Source organism: Bos taurus, chromosome 18 (assembly GCF_002263795.3).
Source record: "Bos taurus isolate L1 Dominette 01449 registration number 42190680 breed Hereford chromosome 18, ARS-UCD2.0, whole genome shotgun sequence".
Classification (NCBI taxonomy): domain Eukaryota; kingdom Metazoa; phylum Chordata; class Mammalia; order Artiodactyla; family Bovidae; genus Bos; species Bos taurus.
This window is the reverse complement of record NC_037345.1, coordinates 48,142,659-48,169,792: the sequence shown is the minus strand read 5'-3', so window position 1 is coordinate 48,169,792 and position 27,134 is coordinate 48,142,659. Positions and strand designations below refer to the sequence as shown.

Sequence of the window (27,134 nt, the reverse complement as noted above, 5' to 3'; positions counted from 1 at the left end):
GCGTGATCCAGCCGAAGCCCGCCCCTCGGCACCACTCAGGCCCCGCCCACAGACCGTGCTGGACTTCCGGCTTCCGGGTGGTCAGGAAGACTGAGAAGCTGTAGCTGGTACCCTTGTCCAGGAAGATGCGCTCGGGCAGCTCGTTCTCGGCCTTAAGGTCGTAGATCTTTTCGTAGCTGGTCATGTCAACGTGCACACTGCCCGTGCTCCGCCAGTTGTTGGCCAGGTAGAAGTAGTAATCCTAGGCGACAGGGTCCGGGGCAAAGTCAGTGCCCGGACAGGGGGACGGTGAGGGGGAGATCCGTGCTCGGCCCCTTCCCCCGACTCGCCATCCTCTCCACGCACCTGGTCCTGCTTCTTGTTCTTCCACCAGCGCCAGGTGGGGTCGTGCACTGGGTCCGCGTATGGCTGCAGGAATTGCAGGCACCGAGGGGAGGGGGTGGGTATGTCAAGGGGCGTGCCCAGGCAGGCAGTGTCCCTAGCCTCAGTCCCAGCCCCTGACCCAAACTGAAAGATATACACCCAAGCCCGGCTTTCGGCCCGACCGCCCACCCCCGCCCCCAGCCCAAAGCCATCTCTTCTGAGCCGAGGTCGATCCCCTCCTCGGCCCCCCTTCAGCCTCGGAAGCACCGAGGCGGCTCTGCTCTGCTCCGCCCTCCGCCGCGGTTCTCAGGCTTAGAAGCCCCTGCGATACCGCCTCAGGCAGGATGGCGCCCACCCGGACAGCGCCCACCTTGTCGTACTTCGAGTGCAGCGAGAGCAGGTAGTAGACGAGGCCCTGATAGACAGCCAGTGAGTTCTCGCTGTGGAAGCCCCAGGGCTCCAAGACACGCGGCGGCTGCGCGCGGTAGCGCTCCTGGCGCGTGTAGATCTGCGGATTGGGCAGCTCCTGCAGACGCATCACCGTGAAGGGGCAGAAGTTGGAGAAGGACAGCGTCAGGTGGCTCCTGAGTGGTGGTAGTGGAGGACGGAAGCTGACTTTTCCGGGATCCGCTCACCAGGTACCTCCGCGGGCCTGCTTCCCACCCCTGCGCGGCTGACTACGCAAGGCTGATCCTGACCTACGCAATCCCTGACCTTCCTCCTCAGGTTCAGCCCCTGGACATATTCATCTGCTTGTCCCTCAGCCCCTCAGAACAGAGTTCTGGACCGCATCCTAGACTCTCCCCGGCCCCTCCACAGTACTCAACCTTCTAAGGGTTCTTCCACCTCACTCCTCCACCACTCCCAGCTGCCTCCCTGGGCGAGGATCCTCTGCAGGTGAGCAGAAGGATGTAAAAATCTGATCATGAAGTTCAAGTTCCTCCCTACGACCACCAGGGTCACCTTTTCCGCCTGGTCTTCAGGGCACTTCAATGGCAATGCATTCTATCCATACTACGCTCCCTCTCAGTTCTTGATCACCCAATCTCCTTTCCGCTTGGCACAAGTGGTTCCCCCTGTCTGGAACACCCTTCTCCATCTACCACCTCGTCAGTTCTCCTCACCCTTCATGCACATCTCGTTGAAGCCCTCTGTGATGCACCTTGCCCTCAGGCTGGGTTAGACCCCTCCTCCTTTGAGCCCAAAGGCTGTCACTGGGGATGGCTTGGTCTCCCCTCCCCATCCCCCCCACCCCATAATGGGAGCTTCAGACAGCAGTGCCTAAGGCTCTCTGACTATCTCTGTGGTTCAGTATCTTCTCACCCTTGCCGCTCCAAGACATATTCTTTACTGATCTGCTGGTACATCAGTAGCTGCTCCACGGGCATGAGCCTCTTGATGAGCCTGCCCTGCTGGTTGTCTATCAGGTACACCAGCTGCAGTGGGAAGGCACGGGCCACATGAGCCGGTGTCAACCACCCTGCAGCTCCCCCATGTCTCGCCCACACCATCCCCCCGCCCTGGCACCTGGTACAGTTTGTTGTCTTCGTAGAAGAGGGTGACCATGGTCTCATTGGGGGCGTAGCGAGAGGACTGCTGAAGAACCTGGAGGCTGATGTACACCTCCCAGGCCTTGGACGGGAACAGCTGGTACACCTGGTAGCTGCCCTCCAGCAGGTACCAGATCTGGGGGTGTGACAGCCGGGTGTGTGCGTGAGGCCCGGGGGTGCTGTGACCACCCCCCCCCGAGGGGTGAGGACCCCACTCCCTGAGGGGTGGGTCTTGGGTGCTCACCTCCGGCTGGGACCAGGTGAGCCATCTTTCTGCTTCTCAGACCCAGCCACCTCTGCTTCCAGCCCTCACTCCCCATGATACATTTCTTCAGTGTTTCAGTCTGCTTGGGTTTTTATTACTTGCAATGTAACCATTCCTTATATACACAATGCCAGAAGGCTGGGGATCTGAGGGCTAAGCCCTCTTTTTCCCTTCTCACCCTTCTTAAGATTCTTTTTTAATGTGGACCTTTTTTAAAATTGTTATTGAATTTGTTACAATACTGCTTCTGTTTTCTGTTTTGGTTTTTTGGCCCTGAGACATGTGCGATCTCAGCTGCCCGACCAGGGATCGAACCCACACCTGCTGCAATGCAAGGTGAAGTCCTAACCACTGGATGGCCAGGGAAGTCTCCCTTCTCGCTCTTTGACCCCTTCAGGGTCTTAGTATCCCCTTGGCCCCAGTTTCCCTCCTCTGCACTGATGCCCACCCTCTTATCCTCTAACACATTTGGCTGTAGACCAAATCTCCTCCTTAGCTTCAGCTTGGAGGATCCTCTCCAGCCTCCAGTACATCCCCCCTCCATGTGGCCTTCGCTATGAAGCCCTCCCTGACGCGTATACCCCCAGACAGCGTCTGAACTTCCATGGGTGCTGTTTTCCTCACTGTAGCCTTGGCTGCTCTGAACTGTCACTGTCTGGGAATGAATCCATCCTCCCAACTGGACTGGGACCCTGTGAGGGCAGGGCCCACAGCTGACTCATTGGCCACTATGTCTCTAGCACTGGATCAAGTGTGCTGAGCTGCATGGCAGAATGAAAGAGGGCTCCCTCTGGACATCCACTTGTGACTCTGAGCACAGGCCCTTTACCCTACTGAGTAACTTTGGAAAAGACACCTCCTTTTTGAGTTCAAGGATTCTCAGCTATAAATGGAGCTTCTGCTGCCCTTCCATTCCCCAGGGTCCCTGAGAATGTTCCCTCTCCTGGGCCCTTTTACCCTGATGGGGGTGGGGGAGAAGAGAGACCCCTGGGCTTTGTGGCTGGGCAGAAAGGAAGTGGGGAGAGGGGCAGGGCAGTCCACCTCCTCATTCTCGGTGACAATGGCCATGTCCCCTCGGAATGAGTTCACCAGGTACTTGATGGACAGCTCCTTGGGGAAGTCCGCCAGGTAAATGAAGTTTTCACTGTTAAAACTGAAACGGCAGAGGTGGGAGGTCAGGACACCCAGGTGAGGCCTGGAGAATATCTGCTTCCCTGACTAGTCGTGACATGCCGCTGCGGGAACCATCTACTCGCTTCTCCGCCAGCCTGATGAGAACGCACAAAGGAAGCCTGGGACTCTGGTTTCTGCCCCCCACCTCCAAACCCTCTGGCTGACCTGCCCATCCATAAACAGGAGCGTTCAACCAAAAACTGCCAGCCCCCCACAGAGTTGGCTCTGGGTCCTCCAGCTTCCTGAATGGTGAAAAGCATCCTACCCTCTGCCTGGGCCATGTCCCTCTATTGCTCACACAGGTTGGGTCCTCATAGCAGGTTTCATTTAAGAAAGGATTCCCACCACTGGGACTTCCCTGGTGATCCAGTGGTTAAGAATCTGCCTGCCAATACAGAGGATGTGAGTTCAGTCTCCCATGCCGCAGAGCAACTAAGCCCGTGCACCACAACTAATTAAGGCCAAGTGCCTCAGCTATTGAAACCCTCATGCCTAGAGCCTGAGCTCTGCAACAGGAGAAGCCACTGCAATGAGAAGCCCGTGCGTCATGACGAAGAATAGCCCCTGCTCGCTGTGACTAGAGAAAAGTCCGTGCACAGCAACCAAGACCCAGTGGAGCCAAAAATAAATAAGGATAAAACGTTGTTTGTTTTTTAAAGGACTCCCAGCTTTAAAATATCAGCTTCCCCTATTCTATCTGTGCCCACCCCAGTCCATGTTTTCTCCCATGATGGTTCTGATCTCTTCTGGCCTTGGGCATTCACACCCTGAAAACTTGGTGACTTCAGAGAGGAGCCCCACCCTATGTGGGGCTGGGGAGGCCGGCTCCATACCTCTGGAGGAGGAAGTTGCCCCAGATGAGCAGCAGGTTGTTATATGGGTTGTAGGACATGCCCTTGGGGACCATAGGAAAGTTGGTATAGGACTCTGTCCCTAGAATCATCAGGAACTCCAGGCCTCGAGCTGGCAGGGTACACAGCAAAGTGGACACAGCAGTGAGGTGGGGTCGCTTGGGCCTCTCCTGGCACCCACCCACTTTTCCAGCCCCCTCTGCCTTCCCCTCCTACCGTCAGGGATGAATTCTGGGATGGTGTAGAGCACAACCAGGTAATCACTGACTGCAGGTGGGGAAGACAGCAAAATCTCCTGAGACCCTAAGCTTTCAAGACCTGCAACTGAGCAAGTCCCCAGCTCCCCAACGCCTCCAACCCCATCCCAACAGCTTCCCATTTGGGCCCACTGTTGTTGCTGTTGTTTAGTTGCTAAGTTGTGTCCAATTCTTTGTGATCCCATGGGCTATAGCCCACTAGGCTCTTTAGACCTTAGAATTTCTTCATGTGAATTATAAAAAGGCACTTCCTCTAAGAGGATACAGTCCTGTGAGGGCAGAGGACTTGATTCCTTGGCTGGGGAGCTCCAGACACAGCCTAAACAACTGTACATGCACACCTGCTAAGTTGCTTCAGTAGTATCCAAACCTAAGGACTGTAGCCCTAGAGGCTTCTCTGTCCGTGGGATTCTCCAGGCAAGAGTACTGGAGTGGGTTGCCATGCCCTCCTCCAGGGGATCTTTCCAAACCCATGTCTCTTATTGTCTCCTGCATTGGCAGGCGGGTTCTTTATCACCAGTACCACCTCGGAAGCCCTATTCTCACTCTGTCAGCTCACATCAAATCTTATTGGGAGCCACAAGGCCCTCCCAGGTCTCACATCTGCTCATGCTTTCAATCTCCCTCCCTCCCCTTCCCCCTCTGCTCCAGTCTCATTGACTTCCTCTCAGTTTCCCCAGGCCACTCAGCCTGTTCTCCACCACTGCCCCCTGACCTAGCAGTGGCAGGAGCCACATTTCCTTTCTGCTATCTGTTGAGCACAGATGCCACAGGATGGAGCAGCAGTTCATAACCCCAGCTCCTGCCCCTTCCTGCTTAGCAGCCCCCAATGATGCCCCAATTACCCAGGTCATAGCTGACCACCTGGAAATACTTCGAGGAGGTAGGGCCTACAATCTCCACCAGCATCAGTAGATTGTAGTCACCGGCAATGAATACAGCCCAGGTGATGGAGCAGTTGTCAACTGGGGAGGGAAGATAGAGGTCCAGAGAAGCCCCTCCAGCCCCGACCCCCTCCATGGTCTCTGTGACTGCCATGTCTATCCTGGTGACTCTTCACCCGTCCCCAAGAAACTGCCTGTCTTTTCCCGTGGCCTCTCCCACTCTTCCCTGCTCTCCCACATCCCCGATTGCCCCCCAACCTTCCCAAACCCGCCCTATTCCCCACCCCCGCAGACCCATGTAGGAGCAGGGTACCTAGAATTGCATTGCACACAGACCGATCCCTGGGCAGCAACTTGAAGGACACAAGGCCATCTGAGGAACAGAGCAGATCAATGCTCAGGCCCTTCCCAGCCCATGTGGCACCCCACCACATCAGCTCTTCAGTTATCCAGGGTTGAATACCTGTGCCTCCTTCTTAGCCCTGGGCAGCTCTCCCCCAACTGGCCTTTCTGTCCATTCACAACTGGCCTATCAGAATATGTCTGCCTGCTGGTCACAGTAATTGGCTCAGGTCTGAGCACATGACCAAGAAATGGGCCAGAGTGAACCCTGGGATCTGTGCTAAGGCCAGTGGGGAAAGACTCGCTAGGGGTGACTCAAACCAGTGGGAGATGTGAGCCCCGAGTTCCTGGATGCCATCTCTAACCCCTGTGAAAATGAGGCCAAATTACAGGGCTAATAATGACAAACCCTTGAGTAGGACTCACCATGTCCCTAGTGCTCTAAGATCTTCATATATGTCAACTTACTTAACCTTGATAGCAACACGATGATGTGGGTATTAGTATTCTCAGCACCATTTTGCAAATGAGGGTAAGCACCCGAAAAGAGAGGTTGAGTTACCTGTCCAAAGCCACAGGTGACTTGAGTTGGGTGTGTTAGAGCAGTCTCTCTCCTGAACCCATGCTATAATCCCTAGGCTATTCTCCCTTGCCAAGGGATAGTCCTGACGATTCACTCTGCAAGCCCTGGATCCAGCTATGCCTGATGCTGCATCTGGGTCTTTTCATCTATATAAGTTTATACACTTTCTACACTTAAATGATTTTTGAATTGGGCTTCTGCTCTTTGAAACCAAACACATTGTGAAAGATACATTACCCACCCCTCCCACCCCGCCAAGCCCTGCCACTACAAAGGCATAAACCCATCTTGACTCACAGCCTGGGACCCCTCCTGAAGGAAGGGGTGAGAGGTGAGGGCTTGGGGTCAGAACGCTTAGGAGTGAGAGGATCCAGAGGGGTCTCTTGGGCTGCTGGAGACCCCAGACCTTACCTGTGATGGTCCCAAAGTGGACGTAACCTTCGTTCTTGCCAGCGGTGAGGGCCATCACATACTCGGAGCCATTGCTGTGGAAATGCACGGGGCACAACCTCTTGATGCACTCGTTAGCCAGGACTCGAACCCATCTCTCTGTGGGGGCCAGCATAGACATTTGAGCCTGGGACCTTGAGCCCCCAGATCCAGCTATGCCTGAAACCAACATGCTCCTGAGTTTTCTAGCTAAGCCAGTAAACACCCCTTTCTTTGACTTATACCTATTCTAACCTGGTTCTTCCCATTGTCAAAGTTCCTAAAGAAAGAAAGTGAGAAAAATAAAGCCTTTGGGAACACTCACTAACTAATGAAATAGGGGTTACAGTGGAAGTTTCTGTGGTCCTGTAAGTTCACATCGCCCATTTACATGGGGCAGGGGCAGGAGGCAGGGGTCAGAAGAACTAGGGCTTTGATATCATTTAAAAGACGAGGCTGAATCCAAAGTCTCTCTCAGGATTTCCCTGGTGGTCCAGTGGCTAAGGCTCTGCATTCCCAAAGCAGAGGGGCTGGGTTCAAGCCCTGGAACTAAACTCCACATGCCACAGCTAAGAGTTCACGTGTTCAACTAAAGATCCCACACGCTGCAACTAGGACCTGATGCAGCCAAGTAAGTAAATTTTTAAAAATTAAGTCTCTCTTTCCCTCCCTGATCAGTCTCCTTCATGGCTCTGCCTTTCCAACAGCCCATCTCTGATTCTCTCTCTGTCTGACTTTCTGCCCCTCCCCAGCGCCCCACACTTCTCACTTGGTGTGCATCTCTCTCTCGTATGTCTTTCTGACACTCTCTGCGCCTTTGCATATGAGTGAGCATGCACGTGTGTCTTTCTCTCTTTGCTCCCTCCCTTCACTCTCAGGCCTCTCTCTGCCCTTAGTCGGTTCAAGACTCCTGGGAAGGTCTGGATGAAAGCCTTGCCCCAACATACAGAGGGCAGGAGGAGGCGCCTGCAGGGTGGGAAGTGATGCTTCAGGAGCTTGGGAAGTCCCTCCTACATCCCCCTCTCCCACCCATGGTAATTCCATTCCCAGGTGCCTCCAGTGATGGAGTCCCTGAAGTGCCCTCCCTGGGGCTCCAACAGGCAGGTCCCACGGCCTAAGATGCCCAGGACGCCCGGGTATGTGACCCGGCCAGTGACCCCTCACCGCTGCCATGATTGTTCTCGTAGAGTGTGGTGTAGGTGCCTGTGAAATAGTAGATGAGCTGGTTCTGCCGGATGAAGAGGGTGCTCTCAGTGGCAATGGCATCATAGATGGTGGCGGTGAAGCTGGCTTGGGGGCAGTAGAAGGAGCCTACCCAGCAACTGTCAATGCTCAACTGCAGGGGAGTGGAGCCAGTGGTGAGCAGGTGGCCTTGATCTCCACTCCCGTGTCCCGCCTTATGGGGAGGCACCTGCTCTGACCACTGCTTGGGATGGACACATGTGGCTGCCCCCAGGGCTCCCTTTCTGCTCACCCTCCAGCAGCATCTTGGTGGCCAAACTTCCCCCAACAAACTTCCCCTGGAAGCAGGTGACCCAGGCCAGAGCCAGTGGGGGCTTTCTATGCTCCCTGGAGTTGGGCAGTGCTCCATGTACTCAACAGGGCTCAGCACAGCTAGTTCCCCAGGCTACAGTCAGGATTGTCCTCAAGTGGATCCAAAAGATTCCATGCTTGGCCTAAGGCACATTTTAATAATACTATTCTGTGTTTTTTATATTCATTTATTTTTGACTACACTGGGTCTTTGCTGCTGCATGTGGGCTTTCTCTAGTTGTGGTACGAGGGCTTCTCATTGCAGTGGCTTCTCCTGTTGCAGAGTATGGGCTCTAGAGCACGGGCTTCAGTAGTTTTGGCTCATGGGTTTAGTTGCCCCGCAACATGTGGGATCTTCCAAGACCAGGGATCAAACCCATGTCCCCTGCACTGGCAGTTGGATTCTTAGTCACTAGACCACCAGGCAAGTCCCTATCCTATTCTATTTGAACAACTGGCTATCTGAACTCACTGACTGATCACTAACACTGGCAATATCATTAACAGTGGGAAAGCACCAGCAATGAAGGGCTCTTGCCTAAAAGACTGAGTATAACTTTAACCAAGCTTCTAGAACTCACTACCAGTTTATAGGCAATATAGGGTGTTGCGGATAGAATTTACATGTTGAAGCTCTATCCCCCAACATGACTGTGTTGGGGCCTTAAAGAAGATAATTAGGGTCCAGGGAGGTTATAAGGATGGGGCCCTAATCCTAATGGACTGGTGTCCTTATCAGAAGAGGAAGAGACACCAGAGCTATCTCTCTCTCCACATATGCACAGAGAAAAGGCCACATGAGGACAGTGAGAAGGTAGCCATCTGCAAGCCATGGAAAGAGGCCTCACTAGAAACCAACCCTGCTGACACCTTGATCTTGGACTTCCAGACTCCAGAACTACAAGAACATAAATTTCTGTGTTTAAGCCACCCAGTCTGTTATATTTTATTATGGCACCCTGAGACTAATATTCAATACATAAGGTCAGAGGAATAAGTTAACTGATTCTATGAAGAGGAAAACAGCCAGGGCTTCCCTGGTGGCTCAGTGGTAAAGAATCCACCTGCCAATGCAGGAGACATGGGTTCAATCCTGGTCCAGGAAGATCCCACATGTTATGGAGCAACTAAGCCCTTGAGCTGCAACCAGTAACCCTCACGTGCCTCAAGCCAGTGCTCTGCAATAAGAGAAGCCACTGCAATGAGAAGCCCATGCACTGCAGAGTAGTATGCATTCACCAGAGTAGCCCCGTTCACAACTAGAGAAAGCCCACGTGCAGCAATGAAGACCCAGAGCAGCCAAAAAAAAAAAAGCAGCAAACAGTCAAATTCTATAGGACGAAAGGCCTGGCTTCTTAAATTACCCGAAAAAAAAAAGGTGATTGATGGTTGTGGGTTGGGGGAGAGCAGACTTATAGGTGAGAAGAGAATTAAGAGAGTTTACAACCAAATGCAACGTGCACATCCTGATTCAAGCAAACCAACTATAAAACACATTTTTAGATAATGGGGGAAATTTAACTATGACCAGGTCAGATGATATTGGATTGGCCAAAAAAATCATTTGGATTTTTCTGTAACAGCTTACCAAAAAATCCAAATGATTTTTTTGGCCCATCCAATATTAGGGGCTTATTGTTAATTTTGCTGGGCATCATAATGGCATTGTGATTTTATTTCTTAAAAGTCCTAATGTGTTAGAGATATTTCCTCAAGTATTCCCAGAATTTACGAGTGAAATGGTATGATGGCTAGAATTTTCTTTCAAACATTCTAGGGGGAAAAAAGTAGGGCAAAAAAAAGCAAAATGTTAATTATTGAAGCTGGGTTCATCATACAATTCTCTCTACTTATGTGTTTGACTGAAAATTTCCACTAGAAAGTGGAATTTTCTACTAACTTTTCCAACAAAAAGTGTAAATCAGAGATTTCCCAGTGGTCCAGTGGTTAAGACTCAGAGCTTTCAATGTCCAGGGCATGGGTTCGATTCCTGGTTGGGGAACTAAGATCCCACATGCTGTGCAATGAAGACAAGAAAAATTTATTTTTTACTTTTAAAAAGTATAAATCGGAGTCTGTCGTGTGTAGGACTCCATGCCCGAAATGTGAAGAATTAAAGCATGAATACTGAAGTTAAGATTACTTATTAACATAGATAATTTTACTGCCCATAATGATACCTTACACATGCAAATAATTTCACATCTGATATTCATTTAAGCAATTATTTCACAAACCCATTCATTTAATAAACATTTTTTGTTTTGTGCTGTAGGCTTGGGGGTTCAGCAAAGCCTTCATGAGGCGAACAGGCAATAAGAAAATATACAATTGTAATATACAATTGTAACTGTATATAACAATTTGGTAATTTGGAAACAAATTAAGCAAGTAAAGAGGCAAAGGGTAAGGGGCTGCAATTTTAAGTTCCCAAATTGAGAAAGCCTGAGTGAGAAGGTAACTTTTGAGCAAAGACCTGAAGAAAGAGGGAGGCTGGCAAAGAAACAGCAAATTGTTCTTTGTAAGTAGAGTAGTGAGCCAGGGAGGAGGTAGTTGGAGATAAGGTCAGAGAAGTAAGAGCAGATTTCTTAGAGCCTATAAAGACAATGGAAGTATTGTCCTAGAATATTGAGACAATGTTTGAGGACCTGGCAATGCAACACTGAAGGAGACAAACAGATTCCTTGTTGAGAGATAAGAGCTTAAATTCTGTGATGGAAAGCAAACACAAAACAAATAAACATGAAAAATATCTAATAGTGATGAATGTCTTGTGGAGAATTTAAGTATGTGGATGTAAAAAAAAAGAAAAAGAAAAAAAAGTATAAATCAAAATAAAACTCTAGGCTCTGCTGCTAAGGGAAATTTTACCAAGTTAAGAGGAACATAAACATTCTCACTTCCCTATCTATTCAGTACATGAGATTTCTGCAGACTACAGACTTTGTTGCTATGCCTGGGCAAACTAACGTGCACCCTCACAATCTGTCATTTTGATTGGATATCACAATGTATTGCCCTGTTAATATTTAAAGTGCTGCCTCTGTTTTCTGGAAGAAATACTTGGAAAATTTCTTTGTTAAACTAGAAGATCATCACATCTCCCCTCTTCCTCCACATGCCTGAGAAAAAGAAAAGCTGTGAGTCAGCTGGATTTTTTTTTTTTGCATTTCTTATTTGAGCAGTGTTTGAGAGTTCTGACTCATTTCCCCCAACAAGCAGCCTGTTGGGATTCTCTGACCACAATGACTGAGTCAAGGTGGGCGAATGGTGAGCCACACCAAGTGGAAGGAATCTTGTGATTTGAGGGTTAGAAGATAATGGGAAAGATATTTCCCACTGGATGTGGGCCTGAGAAGATGCAACCTCTGCAGTTCCAAGTCCAGAGATGTTTGAGCATAAAGTCAATCATTTGAGCAAGCTCTGGGAGTTGGTGGTGGACATGGAAGCCTGGCGTGCTGCAGTCCATGGGGTCGCAAAGAGTTGGACGTGACTGAGTGACTGAACTGAATTGAACTGAACTGAAAGTCAATACAGAGGAACCAGGTTTGAGAACTGGAGAGAGAGAGAGAGACTCAGATTTGGTGACACTGTTTGAAATCCTGGATCAAACTGGACCTGAAGTCCTGAATTTTTTTGGTTACATGAACCAACAAATTCCCTCTTCCATCTTTGGCAGGTAGCTAGTTGGGCTCAACTCCATTTCTCCCATTTTCCTTGGTAATGGAGTTTTAGCAGAGTATGTGCCAGCCAGGTGGAAATTAGACTTCCCAGGCTCCCTTGAAGTACATGTTGCCAACTGACTAATTCCTCAGCAATGGAATGTGACTGCAAGTGAAACTTGCTTAAGAGAAAATAGCTTGCCCTTCACTTCTGCTCTTTCTCCTTCCAAGCTGGCTTCAATATGGACATGGGCATGATGCAGCTCCAGTCACACGGGTAAGATCAACACCTGGGGCCTAGAGGATGGTGAAGCAGGAAAGTAAAAGAGATTGGGGTTTCTCACATCTGGACTGTTTGGCAAATGAGCAATACCATCCATTTAAGCTGTTCTCTCTCAGGGGTCTCTTTGATACAGCATCTATTAATTTTTTTTTTTTTTTTGGATGCACCATTCAGCTTCTGGAATGTTCTCTGACCAGGGATTGAACCTGGGCCACAGCTGTGAAAGCCTGGAATCCTAATCACTAGACTTCTGGGGAATTCCTGTTACAGCATCTAAACATGACCAACACAGGGCTGACGATAGCTGCATAGTGTGTGTGGGGGGACGGGGCGGGGGGAGGGGCAGGGGTTGTTCTTATGAGATCCTAGGGGCAGTTGACAGGAGTGCTGAGGTGTGAAACAGGAAGAAAGAGGGAAAACAGCAGAGACAGCAATGTGGGAAAAGTCCTTCTGGTTAAAAAATGACAATAAATAGACTTTGATTTTGGAGTGACGGAAATCCCTTGGAAATAGAATTGGTGATTGCACAATACCAACATATTCAATGGTACTACACTGTTCACTTTAAAATGGTGAATTTTATGAATTTTATGATTTTCATCTTGATAAATTAAAAAAAAAAAAAAGGATGCCTGAAGTTCAAATTGCCCCTTTAATTCTCATGACTTAACTCCCCTCCTTTGCCCTCCAAATCTCTTCAGCAGAATTCATTGGCTACATCTCTCCTGTGGGTGTGTTTGCGTCAGGAGCGTGAAAACTGAACAAGGTCTGCAAAGACCTGAGTGAGAAGCAGAGAGCGAACTGACAGGACAGCTCTATAGACCAGAGATGTTCTATAAACAGGAGGAGTTCAACAGAAGCAGGAATTCAGAGCCAGAGGGAACTGAGAGAACATTAACCCACGTGGCGCTGTCAGAAATCAATGTGTGGGAGGACTTCACTGGTGGTCCAGTGGCTAAAAATCTGCCATTCAATGCAGGGGACGTGGGTTCTATCCCTAGTGGAGGAACTAAGATCCTACATGCCTTGGAGCAACTAATCCCATGGGCCACAGTACAAAAGATGCCACGTGATGCAATGAAGATCCCGTGCGCTGCAACTAAGACCTGATGCAGCCAAACAAATATTAAAAAAAAAAGAAATCATGGATGGCACTTTCAACTTTGATGGGAGGAGGTTCAAGCAGTCTTTAGGGGTTGCTGTAGTGCACATTGTTATCTTAGACAAAATTAACCAGCATCTTGTCCCCCCAGCATGTGGCAAAGCTACCCTGATTTCACTCCGGGGGAGTCATCCTTTCACTGTCTCTTGTCTTCTCATGACCCGTGCTAAGCCAGCTGGCACGCTCCATTCTTTTGGGACACATGACCCAAGCTGGGGCCATCAGGACCAAGCAAATAAATTTCAGGAATTTTTTTAAGAGGTGCTTCCTTTCTCTGCCTATGAGCTGGGATGATATGAATCACTTTGAGGATGGAGTTAATCCAGAAGAAGTGAAGCTGAAAGTTGGAGTCCTCATTCGAGCCCTGAATCAAGCCAGGCCTGCAGGCTGCTCTGTGTCCAGGCTTTGCAGTTGGGTGCACCTATTCAATCCCATTTCTCTGCTGAAACCAAACTGGTTTGGAGTTCTGTCTACAACTGCAATTAACCCAAACATGTTTGTCTTTCACACTGAAAGGACCCTGCTTCAGATACTACTTCCATGTTTTGGAAGTAATATAGGCTCACAAAGCCAAATTTGAAACCCTAGATGCCAGGTGTATATTGAAATTCAGAATTTTCCAGTGTTTAGAAGGTAAGATGACACATATATGAGGCTTCCTCAGTGGCTCAGGAGTAGAGAATCCACCTGTAATGCAGGAGATGCTGGAGCCCCCTGGATCGGGAAGATCCCCTGGATTAGGAAATGGCAAACCATTCTACTATTCTTGCCTGGAAAATCCCATGGACAGAGGAGCCTGGTGGGCTACAAAAGTATTGGATATGACTGAGTGACTGAGCACACATCATGGCACATATATACCACCCAAACACCCAATGAGGCCTGGGGCAGCACCCCATAATCAAATTCCTTAATATTTCTGCAGGGCAGCATCAGAATATTATTAAATAGAATGCATAAAGATTAAAAAAAAAGAAGAAGAAGTCTTTGTTAGCTCAAGTCAGAGTTTCTTGACAAATGTGTTTTAGCCTTGAATTGTGAAAATGCCATTTCAAAGATTTGGGATTTCAGAACTACAAATGGTGACCTATAAATAATAGCTTCAACTCCCATATTACTCATTCTGGGTCTGACTGCTATGCATTTGTATCATTCTCAGAATCATTCTGTAAGGTAAATATAAATATCGTTCCCATTTTACAAATGGGGAATCTGAGGCCAGGGTAGGTGAAGCGACTTGCCCAACATCACACAGCCAGGAGGTGGCAGAAGGAGGATTTGAACCCAGCCTGCAGAGTCTGTCTTTTGTTGATGTTATCTGCCTCTTCTGGGCTTTGGTGTACCTTTGGGGACCCCTTCCGTGGCTCTGGGCCCCTTTCCACTTTAGGAGCTGGAACCCAGCCCACCACCTGCCCTGCAGTGACTCACCTCCACGAGAAAGAAGTCCTTGAAGTTTGTGTCGGTCAGTAGGATGGCCTTCTCCTCAGGGATGCCGCCCAGGATGAGCACGGGTGTCTGGTCCACAGTGTACCACAGCGGCCTCGACGGGACATTCACAAAGTGCCGGGGTATCAGATGGAAGAGCTGTGGGGCAGGGGCCAGAGGGCTGCTCAACAAGCCCCTCTCTTCCCACGGTTCTGTCTCGTTTAAGATAAAACCTAAAGAACTTACCCTGACTCACAAGGCCATGTGCAATTTGCCTCCATCACCTCTCTGACCTCATCCTCCACCACTCTCCCCCTTGCTCACTTTCTCCCGGCCACATGGGCTTCCTCACTGGTTCTCAGAGCCTTTATACCAACTGTTCCCTCTACCCGAAATGCTCTTCTAGTAACCATGTAATTCCTGCCCCTGTTCCACCAAGACTGTACTCAAATGTCGACTTCAACTACACCTTTCTTGAGCATCCATATAAACACTGCTGTCCCCTCCTGTGTGTGTGCTCAGCTGTGTCTGACTCTCTGTGACCCTATGGACTGTAGCCCACAAGTCTCCTCTGTCCATGGGATTTCCCAGGCAAAAATACCACAGTGGGTTGCCATTTCTTACTCCAGGGAATCTTCCTGACCCAGGAATCAAACCCATGTCTCCTGTGTCTTCTGCATTGGCAGATGGATTCTTTAGCCCTAAGCCACCTGGGAAGCCCCCACCACCCCCTCTTACAGAGATCTAATTCCCCTCAGTCTGAATTCTCTCCAGCACACTGACTGCACTTTAACCTGCTATGGGATTGACCTGATCTCATGTGTGCTGGTCTGGTGTCTGTCTCTCCCACTAGACTGTCAGCTCAAAGAGAAGGCACGGATTTGGGTCTGTGTGTTCACTGTTATGTTCCTGTGGTGCCACACTCTGTGCTCAGGAAGTGCCTACTGAATGAATGAATGCACTGTGATTAAGAATATGGGTGCAGGAGTCAGGTGGACACAGTTTCAAGTCTGTGGGCAAATGGCTCCATCCTTTTGGGGCCTCAGTTTGCTACTCTTTAAAATGGGTATGTTAGAGGACCTTCTCTCACAGGTCACTGTCAAGACTTAACATGTACTTAGCAGAGCATGGCACCAGGGCGCTTCCCATCACCGGGGCCCCCTCACCTCATTTCCCACAGTGAATTGGAGTTCGTGGTCTCGCCCTCTCTCCAGGAAGCCGTTGATGTTCACATGAAACCTGGAGGTGGGTGTGGGGCAAGCACGGGTGTGGGCTCCGGCTGCTGCCAGGGCTCACAGCCTCTTCCCTGCCCCTTTCCCTCCCTGAGGACCCCTCTTGTCTTCTATGGGAATCCGCCAATTAGGAAGCCCCTCCCAGAGTCTCCACACCTCACCCAGCCCGGGATCGGGAAAGGGCACCTTTTATTGGGAATGAAGGGCCCCAGGCCATTGCTGCTAACGTCCACGCGCATGACAACGCTGCCGTTCTTGATGGGCATGGGTGTGTACCAGCTCATGAGACACACCTCCTCTGCGTCACATCTCTCTGCTGGCAGGCGGTGGGCACTGAGGCTGCTGGGGCCTTCCAGTAGCCTCCTCCCACCCTGGCCACAAACCACTGGGATCCCCCCACAACTTGGCATGTTCCATTCTCAGCCATGGATACCCCTGGGGCCTCTGTGTGGCCCCATCTGGGCCCCGGAACCTGCTGAGGCCTCCTTGGCCACCCCCCTCCCAGGTCAGAGATCCCTGTGAGGCCCCCAACCATCCCCACATCCCCATCAGGTCATAGGCCCCTCTGATGTTCCTAGCCGCCCCTTGAGACCATGAACCCTGCTGAGGTTCCCTGGCCACGCCCACACGGCCACGCCCCCACCCACCAGGCAGGCTGTGACCATCCAGGCTCACCTGGGCTGCGGAAGGGGGCTGCCTCCATCTGGATCTGCAGCTGCTCTATCTTCCAGCGATGGAAGTTGACTGGGGACTGGAAGGTGACCAGCACCACTGGCTTCAGCCCTGTCAGGTGGCCCTTGCGGACCAGGGCCTCAGAGGACTGAGGGCGAGATGGCCCCACAGGGGTGCCCTTAAGAGAGCCTGTGGGTCCCCCTGCCTTGACCCAACCTTTACTAGCCTGCCTTCTTCCTAGGCTGGGTCAGGAGAACAGACTCTCCATCGTGGGAAGGTCAGAGAACATGTTCTAGGTTTGGGGCTCAGGAGGGGGACGGGACCAGTCTAGGAGAAGGGTGGAAGTGCTTTCGGCTGGGAGGGAGTCAGGAGGTCTTCCCGGAGGAGGTGAGTCCAGAGCAAGGTCCTCAGACAGAAATTAGACATAGGGAATGCATAGGGCAAGAAAGCGTGGGATAAACAAAAATGTAAAGGTGGGAGCACCTGGCACCCATAACTACTAGCAGCATCTTCCCTCACTTCAGGGATTCCATTCTCACTCTTGGGGCTTCTGGTTTAGGGACTGGGATCTGGGATATGATGGGGCAGTTAGCCCCTGGAGAAAGGCATGGCAACCCACTCCAGTATTCTTGCCTGGAGAATCCCACAGACAGAGGAGCCTGGAGGGGCTACAGTCCATAGGGTCACAAAGGGTCAATCATGAGTGAGGTGACTTAGCAAGCAGGCAGGCAGGGGCAGTTAGACAGAAAGGAACTAGGGACGAGGGTGACCGGGCGGCCAGGGACAACCTCCCAGAAATGCCAGGATCCTGGCTGGGCTAATAAGGGAGGGCAGGGCTTAGAGCAGCAGTCCCCAACCTTTTTAGCACCAGGGACCAGTTTAGTGGGGACTAAATTTTTCCACTGACCAGGGTTGGGGGGTGGGAGGAAGGTTTCAGTATGATTCAAGTGCATTACATTTATTGTGCACTTTATTTCTATTATTATTACATCAGCTCCACCTCAGAACATCAAGCGTTAGATCCCAGAGTTTGGGGACCCCTGACTTAGCATGGAGATGGAAGGAGGAAGACATGTATTCTAGGGTATGTGCTGTGCTGTGCTTAGTCATTCAGTTGTGTCCAACTCTGTGATCCCATGAACTGTAGCCTGCCACGGTCCTCCGTCCATGGGGATTCTCCAGGCAAGAATACTGGAGTGGGTTGCCATGCCCTCCTCCAGGGGATCTTCCCAACCCAGGGATGGAACCCAGGTCTCCTACACTGCAGGAGGATTCTTTACCATCTGAGCCACCAGGGAAGCCCATGCATACTGGAGTGGATAGCCTATCCCTTCTCCAGAGGATCTTCCCAACTCAGGAATCAAACAGGGGTCTCCTGCATTGCAGGCGGATTCTTTACCAGCTGAACTACCAGGGAAAGCCGGTTCTAGGGTATAGAACAGCATTAACATTTCATTTTTTGGCCAGACCATGCGGTATGCAGGTCCCTGATGAGTGATCAAACCCAAGCTCCTGGCACTGGGAGTATGGAGTCTTAACCACTGGACCACCAGGGAAGTCTCTAGAAGAGCATTAGAAAAGGCTTGGAGGCAACCCCAAGAGACAGCTGTGCTCAAGTCACTGTGGGCAGGGGTGTGGGGGGAGCTATGAGACACGGGTGGGAGATTTAATTAAAATTAGTCTGATTCCTTTGGCACAGGCCTTCATCCTGAGGAATGCCTCAGCCCAGGCCCTTTCAATCCTGCCCCCTATACCTGTCCCAGCCCTACCTCTGGCTTCCAATCACAGGGGAGCAGGTGTGGGTGTGTTGGGGACCTCTTCCTTATCAGGGCTATACTGGCCACAACTGCCCTGGTGCTGTCCACCCTTAACTCTTGTCTGGACCAAGCATCAGCCTCCTCCCTGTCTCCTTGCTCCTGCTCTGCCCCCCATTCAGCCTGTTAACACCTGAATACCATTGCATCCCTCCTCTGTTCAAAACCTCATGGCTTCATCTCACTAGAGAGAAAGCCAGGTCTCACTCTCCCCTCCCACTGTCCCCCTTGCTTAGTCTGCTCCAGCCACACATGGGCTCTGGGCGGTTCCTCATATACACGGGCTTCGGTCCTATTTCAGGGCTGCTGCACCTGCTGTTCCCTAGGCTCCAATGTTTTCCCCAGTTCTCTCCCTTTTCATCATTCAGGCCTCTGCTCAAGCTCTTCAGAGATCTTCCCCAACCATTCCAGCTAACGCCTTCACCTTATTTTATTTTCATCTTTGCACTGATTACACTATTAAGTTGTTTTCTGTATTTACTTGTTGATTGTCTGCTTCCCTGGTGGGCTGAATCCAGAAGAAAATTCAGGCCACATTGTTTATCACTGTACTGCTTCCCCACCCCGTTGTGGGAAAAAAAAAAAAAAAAGAGGGTCCGACTCAGAGTTCAGTGTTGCATAAACAGATAAAGGAATGACTATCAGGCTTTCACAGATAAGGAGAGAAGGTTGATGGAGTCAACTCTCTGCCCAGGTCACACTCTAGAACTTATTGCTAGTGTTCACTTTCTATGAACCAGCCACTGTGCTCAGTGCTTCACACATATTTAATCATTTCATGAAGTGGGTACGATCATTATTGTAGCCTTGTTAAAGATGAGGAGACTTTGGTACAGAGAAGTTAAGTGACTTGCCTGAGATCACTCAGCTGTTATGAGCAGACTGGTGTTTGAAACCAGGTAGCCTGGCTTCAGAGCTCAAAGGATTCACAATCATGCTGTACTTCCTCCAGATAATATGAGTCCACGGTAGATTCAAACCCAGGTCTGTAGCCTTCAGAATTTCAGTTCTAAACCACCACATTCTGCTTATTTCAGCCAAAGCAATCTTAAGGAAGAACAAACTTGGAGGACTCAAACTTCCCAATTTGAAAATTAATACAAAGCTACAGTAACCAAAACAGTGTGGTGCTGGCATATGGACATATAGAACAATGGAATAGAATCATATCCAGAAATATACCCTTATACTTATGGTCAACTGATCTTTGACAAGGATGTCAAGACAATTCAATGAGGAAAGAATAATCTTTTCAGTCCTGGCATAACTGGATATTCATAGGTAAAAATTAGACCCCTACCTCACACCATATACAAAAACTAACTCAAAATGAATCAAAGGCCTGAACATAAGACCTAAAACAAACAAACAAACTCTTAGAAGAAAACATGGGAGTAAATTTTCATGACTTCTGGTTAGGTAAAGCCTTAGACAACACCAAAAGGACCCGCAACAAATGAAAAAAAAAATTGATAATTGGGCTTTATCAAAAATTAAAACTGTGGTGCCATTGTATGATATGTGAATTATATCTCAATAAATGTAAAGCTTTAGTGCTTTAAAGGACATCATTAAGAAAGTGAAAAGACATGGAAAGTGAAAAATATTTACAAATTATATATCTGAGAAGGAACTACTTTCCAGTATTTAAAAAGAAATTTTATAATGTGACAATAAAAAGACAAATAACCCAGTTTTTAAATGGGCAAAGGATCTGAACAGACATTTCTCCTAAGAAGACAGATAAGTGGGCATATGCTAATGGGCATATGAAAAGATGTTCAACATCATTAGTTATGAGGCAAATGCAAATCAAAACCACACTGAGATACCATTTCGCACATATTAGATGGCAAGAATCAAAGAAATGGACAACAACAAATGACAATATAGAAAAACTGGATCCCTCATATATGGTTTATAAGAATGTAAAATGACATGGATTTGCTTTGGAAAACAGCCCAGCAGGTCCTCAAAAGTTAAACAGAGTTATCATATGACCCAGAAATTCATTTCCTAGGTATATACTGAAGGGAACTGAAAACAGATGCTTACACAAACACAGCATCATTCATAATAACCACCCCCAAAGTGGAAATAACTCAAATCACTATCACTTAATGAATGGCTAAGCAAAATGTAGCACATCCATACAACTGAATATTGTTGTTCAGTCGCCCAATCGTGTCTGACTCTGTAACTCCATGGACTGCAGCATGCCAGGCCTTCCTGTCCCTCACCATCTCCCAAAGCTTGCCCAAGTTCAAGTCCATTGCATCGGTGACTCAGCCATAAAAAGGAAATACTGATCCATGTTATGGATGGGTCTTGAAAACATGTTAAGTGGAAGAAGTCAGGTACAAAAGGCCACATATTGCTTGATTCCATTCTTATATGAAATGTCCAGAATAAACAATTTCACAGAAGTAGAAAACAGATTAGTGGTCTCCAGGGGCAGCTTACAGAATTTTAGTTCCCCAACCAGGGATCAAACCTATGCTCCCTGCACACCAAGCCGGGACTCCTAGCCACTGGACCACCAGGGAACTCTTGAACTGTATATTTTTAAATGGTGAATTTTAGGACAAGTGAATTCTATCTCAGTTAAAAAAATATTTTCTTTACTTTATGAGGAAAATATCTGTTTCTTTTTCTTTTTGACCCCAATATCTGGCATGTGGGATCCTAGTTCCCTGACCAGGGGCCCAACCTGTGCCTCCTGCAGTGGAAGCTTTCAGTCTTAACCACTGGACCACCAGGGAGTATCTCTCTGGTTTTTTTCTTTTCTTTTTTTTTTAATGGAAATTAAAAGCTAACAAGCACGAACTATGTGCCTGGTGAGATACCAGGAATCTTCTTGAATCTTTAAGGTCCCTAGGGTTCAATGGTGGCATGCCTATTTAAATGTTAGAAAGGGGGAAAACTGAGGCCCCAACAGAATGAACATCCCCTGCCCCCGCACCCACTCACCACCTCTCCTGTGCAGGAGTAGTTGATCTTCAGGTAGTAAGGAAAGCCCAAGTATGTCTGCAAGGAGATGGTGAGCAAATGTCCAGAGCCCAGAAGGGTGCAGCTCCAGGGCCTCTCCCATTCGTCTGCCCCCAGTCCCCTCACCTCGTCCCGGTCGATGGGCGCGTCCACTAGCAGGTCGAACACTTTGTCCACTGTGTACAGCTCTTGATCGACGAAATGATCAATCGCGTCGTTCTTGCCTACTGACTCTAAGTTGTTCAGGACAACCTGCCAGGTGCACTCCTGGGTTTCCTGTATCGCCCACAACCTCCACGGTGCCAACAGCACCACCAGCAGTGCCCACAGCGCCCACAGGACTCGGAGCCTCGGCCACGGAGCAGGGCCAACAGGGAACATCTCGGGCAAGTGGGTAACGTGGCTTCAACCTGGGGAAGGCGGAGGTCACCAGCCGGCCAGACTGTTCTTGGTAGGCGCCGTCTTAGATCCCGCCTTCTTCCTGCGCCCCGCCCAGTCCCTGCTCCTGGTCCCGCCTCTGCTCAGATGTCTGGCCCCACCCCTATTCTTGCTCCTAGCCTCACTCCTACTTTTGCTCCTGGCTCCGGTCCTGTTCTTGCTCCAGGTTCCTTTCCTGCTCTCGCTCCTGGCTTCTCGCCTGTTCTTGCTCCACGTTCCTCTCCTGCTCTCGCTCCTGGCTTCTCTCCTGTTTTTGCTCCCGGCTCCGCCTGTGCTCTTGCTCCTGGCTTCTCTCCTGTTCTTGCTCCTGGTTCCACCTCTGCTCCAGACCTCCGGCGGGCAACTACTGCTCTTCCGGACCCCGCCTCTGCGGCTACTCCAGGGCTCTCCCCTACTGTTGCTCCTGGCCATGCCCCTACCTCTGGTTTCGCCCCGCCTCCCAGCCTCACCCCTTAACTTTGCCCTATCCTTCTTTGCTCTGCCTGTGCTCTGCCTCCGACACCTACTCTTCAGTCGGTCTCTATTTCTGTTTCCCGGTTTAGCTATGCCCCACTTATTGCCCCCAGTTCCTCTCCTCGCATACCTGGGCCTGGCTCCGCCCCCACGTCTTGCCCCGCCCCCCCACATTTCTCCGCACCGCCCCTTTCTCCGTGCTCGGGCCCTGCGTAGGTACAAGATCCTGCCTCTAGACCCGTCCCTCTCCCGAACCTGTACCTTCCCCACGCCCCACCTCTTCCCCTGTCCTCGCTTCGACTTCTCGCCTGTAGCTTGCCCCTCGCTAGTCTTCTGCGCCTTGTCCCTTCCCTTATCGATCCGCCCTCCCCCCTCATCCTGGGGGAGATGTTCTTCCCAAGCCCGTTCTTTGCCCCGCCCCCACCTGTGACCCCGCCCCTTCTCGTTGGCGACCCTTTCTTTGCCTTGGGAACTCTCCTCGCCATTGGCCTTCCGATCGCTCCGCACCCTCTCTTCGCCCTGCACCTCCTCGTTCCCTGCCGGCGCTGCCTTGTCTGTCAGCACTTTCTCGGTCCTCACCTTCCCCCTGAACCGCGGTACCTTGTCTCCCCTCTTCTCGCCACCTCTTTCCATGCCCTGGATAGCCCAGCTCTAAGCTCCGCCTCTTCTAGCCCCGCCCCTATTCATCGCCCTGCTTCCTCTCTTGGCCTCACCAGGCACCTCGCCCCGCCCTCTCTCCGCCCTGCCCGTCCTGTGCCCAGTCCCTGGACTCTCCTCCTTTTCCTCAGCCTTTCCCCGCCTCGCCTCCCCCCGCCCCTCTCCTCCCCTTCTTAACCCCGCCCCCACCCCCTGCATCCCTCCCAGGGAGGCCCCAGGCACTCCCTCTTCTCCCTGCCCGGTGGTACCAGTCACTAAGTTAAAACCGGTCAACCGTCACTGCCGCTCCAGTCCCGCCCCTCTTGCCCGGTCTCAAAATGGCCGCCTACACTTCCACAACCGACTTCTGTTTTTCGCGAGGCACGCCTGTCTCCGTGGCAACGCGCTTCCCGACTAGCGTTTAAGGCTTAAGGGACAGAGGGAGGGAGAACTCGGCGCGGGCCCTGGACTGCAGAGGGAGCTGCGGACGAAGTTTGTGATAGGAAGGCCTTCAGGGAGTTCCTATTGGTCGTTCTGGCCTACTTATCCTTCTACCCAATCAGACTTTGATATCACAATTCTAGTGAAAAAAAAATTAGGGCTCCGTGTGGGAAATTAATCTGAATGCGGTTTAAAACCCTCCTCTGCAGAACAAAGACAAAGGCAGTCATATCATAGCGTTGTCTTGAGAAGTCAATAAGATAACACGTGAAGACTACCTGGCACAAATAAATATTCAATAAGTTAACAGTTTTCACTGGTACTCTGACGCCTACTAGTTAAGGACTCAGACTGTCTTTTTATTTTATTTTGCTGCTGGGATCATAGTTACCCCACCAGTGACTGAACCTGAGCCCCCTGCAGTGGAAGCTGGAGTCCTTGCCACTGAACCGCCAGGGAATTCCCCAGACCATGACTTTTTGATGGACTGCAAAGCTGACTTTAAACTCCAGTGGTTTTCAAACTTCAGAGTGCATTAGACTCAATCAGAAGGGCTTGTTAAAACAGGTTTAGGCTCCACCCCCAGGGATTTAGATTCCCTGAAGTCAGGTATGGATGTGAGAGTTGGACTGTGAAGAAAGCTGAGCGCCAAAGAATTGATGCTTTTGAACTGTGGTGTTGGAGAAGACTCTTGAGAGTCCCATGGACTGCAAAGAGATCCAACCAGTCCATTCTAAAGGAGATCAGTCCTGGGTGTTCTTTGGAAGGAATGATGCTAAAGCTGAAACTCCAGTACTTTGGCCACCTCATGCGAAGAGTTGACTCATTGGAAAAGACTCTGATGCTGGGAGGGATTGGGGGCAGGAGGAAAAGGGGACGACAGAGGATGAGATGGCTGGATGGCATCACCGACTCGATGGACGTGAGTTTGAATGAACTCCGGGAGTTGGTGATGGACAGGGAGGCCTGGTGTGCTGAGGTTCATGGGGTCACAAAGAGTCGGACACGACTGAGCGACTGAACTGAACTGAACTGAAGTCTTTAGATGGGGCTGGAGCATTTGCATTCCAGGTGATGCTGATACTAATGGTCTGGGGACAACACCCTGGGAACCTTCCATACCTCCCCAGGACCCCAGGGAAACATCCAAACTAAACTGTTTTCCAGAGTTCTGCATAAACTGATGCCTGTTGTCCCTCCTGTCCACTCATCTGTTTCTCTCTGTGGTCCAAAGCCTAGTCTTGAGTATCCTTGAGAGCCAGTATGCTGGCTCTCCTCTGAACTGTGCACACACTATAAACCCCTTCTGGAATACCATTCCCTACTTTGTCACCACCTGAGCATTTTCCTTCCTTCATGTCTTGTCTGTGATACAGGAGCAGCCCTCATCCCTCCCCTGACCACACTAGGCTATGGCTGCCTGGGAATGGGTCTGTTTCCCACTGCATCACAGGCTCTGTGAGGGCAGGCCTGGGGCTTTATCTATCATTGTTGTTTCCAGTTCTGTGCAACACAGCACAGAATAAGTGTTCCATGTAAATAAAGAGCTGATGAAAGTCTGTGCCCCCCCACCCACTAGCCCATCCCCACAGACCAGGGAGGGTGACTTCATCTGAGGGAAGAAACTCAGCAGCTGTGCACCTGAGCCCTTCTAGACTCACAGAGGCTGAGAGACTGGGGTGTCCTCATGGTACCCCCTGACTTTGGAATATAACCACACCAGGAAAAAGTGCCTCTGTTACTGACATGCCCAACATATACCCTACAGTTTCATTTATGCTAGCAAAAGACTAGCAGCCACCCACATGTCCATTAGTGAAACATGGAAATAACTTGGACTTCCCCAGTGGCTCAGTGGTAAAGAATCTGCCTGCCAGTGAGGGAGACGCAGGAGACATGGGTTCGATCCCTGGGTCAGGAAGATTCCCTGGAGTAGGAAATGGCAACCCACTCTAGTATTCTGTGGGATGTGTGTCCTAGAGGAGGCACAGCAGACATAAAAAAGGATATAAGGGACTTCCCTGATGGTGCAGTGGATAATAATCCACCTGCAATGCAGGGGACACGGGTTTGATCCCTGGTCTGGGAAGATTCCACATGCTGAGGAGCAACGAAGCCCATGTACCACAACTTCTGAGCTGATGTGCTGCAACACCTGAAGCCTACAAGCTTTAGGGCCCGTGAGCCACAACTAATGAGCCCCTGTCCTACAACTCCTGAAGCCTGTGCTCTGCAATGAGAAGCCCACATACTGCAACAAAGGGTAGCCCTTGCTCACTGCAACTAGAGAAAGCTCACACACAGAAATGAAGACCTAGTGCAACCCCAAATAAAAACAAATAAAAAAAAAAGAAAAGGATATGAGACCTACTCTTGCGCCTCTGAAATGATCTCTGAATGACACTTGAGTTGGTAAAAAAAAAGCAAGGTGCAGAAAAAGAATATTAGAAAAGCATATAAAAATTATATATGCATATATGAGACATATAATATGAAAAAGGTACAGAAATGAGCCAATATTTTATTGAGCACCAGACACTGTTCTAAGAGATTTACAGATATTGCTTAATTCTCCAACAAGTCCATGAGGTAGGTGCTGTTATACCACTTCACGGATTGGCGAACAGCACAGGAAGGTGAAATGAGTGGCCCCAAACCACAGACTTGGGAATGACAGAGTTCAGATTTATACCCAGGGACTTTGCCTCCAGAGTCTGTGATTGTAACTACCCCACCATTCAGTACCACTTTTGCAAAGTGAAAGAAAACAATTAATGACACATGTATACACACAGGTATATTGCTGGTACATGCCTAGGAGACCTGAGAAAATCTGTCATCACAGCCCACATACAGGAGAAAGACTTATTTCTATTGAATATTCTTCTACTTTTTCCATTTTTAAGTGTGCACTTTTTTTTTTTTTTTTTTTAAGTATCTGAAATGAGCAGGGCCTGGTTTCTTTTAGAAGAAGGAATCTGGAAGGAGAAGTGGTGGGGAGCAGAAGCCAGATCACACAGGCACCTTCCTCCCTCAAGCAACTGCCTCTCACCCAGCTACTGACTTTAGCAGCAGGGTCAACAACTGTGCTGAGGAGCCAGGAAGGCTGGGAGACTGAGAAAGAACTAGATAGTGGATATTTCTGAGCCTCCATGTGGCAAGGTGACCAAAAAAACCAAAAATCCTCATCTAAATCTCCGTCTTGCACTTCCTGTGTGATCTTGGATAAGTTGTTTAACCTCTCTGGGCCTCCTGTCTTCATCTGCAATATGGAGAATGTACATGACTTACAGAGTTGCTGAGAGCATAAAATAAATTCTGGTGTATCAAGAGCTTGGAACAGTGCCTGGCAGGTAGTAAATCCTATATAAGTGTTCTCTCTCGTGTTATTAAAATGATTTTGTGTGACTTCTTAGCATCATTTGACAGCGTTGACTTTTCCCTTTTTAAAAGTCTCTCAACTCTCACCAATATTTCCCACTCTCCTGGTTTTCCTACTCCTCTCTTGAACTTCCTTTCTGCCTCTTTTGTAAGTTCTTCTCTTTGGTTGAGGGGTCATTGCTCATCATATGGGACTATGTTAATTAGAAAAAGAAGTCCCCCCTGAAAAAAAAGAAAAAGAAATCCCCTTTGGGCATATTCAGCCCTGAACTTCAGCTCCAAGTTGTTTCCACCCTGCCATCCAGGCAACCCTTATG

General features: G+C 49.7%; 1 protein-coding gene and 1 long non-coding RNA gene across 27 annotated transcripts in view; one reads left to right on the top strand and one right to left on the bottom strand.

The window, feature by feature from the left end:
• The window catches only part of CATSPERG (cation channel sperm associated auxiliary subunit gamma), a 31,194-nt gene extending 7,748 nt beyond the window's left edge, over positions 1-23,446 (bottom strand). For 10 of the 26 annotated variants that reach the window (XR_009491387.1, XR_009491388.1, XM_059877524.1 and 7 more), the window contains exons 1-17: positions 21,451-21,899; positions 16,670-16,814; positions 16,181-16,310; positions 15,929-16,001; positions 14,766-14,921; positions 7,862-8,033; positions 6,680-6,817; positions 5,657-5,716; positions 5,305-5,424; positions 4,419-4,469; positions 4,185-4,314; positions 3,220-3,331; positions 1,891-2,049; positions 1,687-1,799; positions 734-947; positions 346-408; positions 55-241 (exon numbers count right to left, since the gene is read on the bottom strand). Coding sequence is in view for 24 of the 26 variants with exons in the window: in XM_059877524.1 (XP_059733507.1) it covers positions 55-241; positions 346-408; positions 734-947; positions 1,687-1,799; positions 1,891-2,049; positions 3,220-3,331; positions 4,185-4,314; positions 4,419-4,469; positions 5,305-5,424; positions 5,657-5,716; positions 6,680-6,817; positions 7,862-8,033; positions 14,766-14,921; positions 15,929-16,001; positions 16,181-16,310; positions 16,670-16,814; positions 21,451-21,849 (2,422 nt within the window). In the remaining 2 variants the exon portion in view is untranslated. Of the gene's footprint in view, positions 1-54; positions 242-345; positions 409-733; positions 948-1,686; positions 1,800-1,890; positions 2,050-3,219; positions 3,332-4,184; positions 4,315-4,418; positions 4,470-5,304; positions 5,425-5,656; positions 5,717-6,679; positions 6,818-7,861; positions 8,034-14,765; positions 14,922-15,928; positions 16,002-16,180; positions 16,311-16,669; positions 16,815-21,450; positions 23,013-23,264 lie in introns of those variants that run through there. The other 16 variants (XM_024979054.2, XM_024979047.2, XM_059877529.1 and 13 more) reach the window with 16 other exon arrangements.
• On the top strand, positions 69-3,995 carry LOC132342846 (uncharacterized). Its single transcript, XR_009491389.1, has 2 exons — positions 69-1,001; positions 1,090-3,995. It is a non-coding gene; the product is annotated as an uncharacterized lncRNA (long non-coding RNA).
• Positions 23,447-27,134: the final 3,688 nt, after the last annotated feature.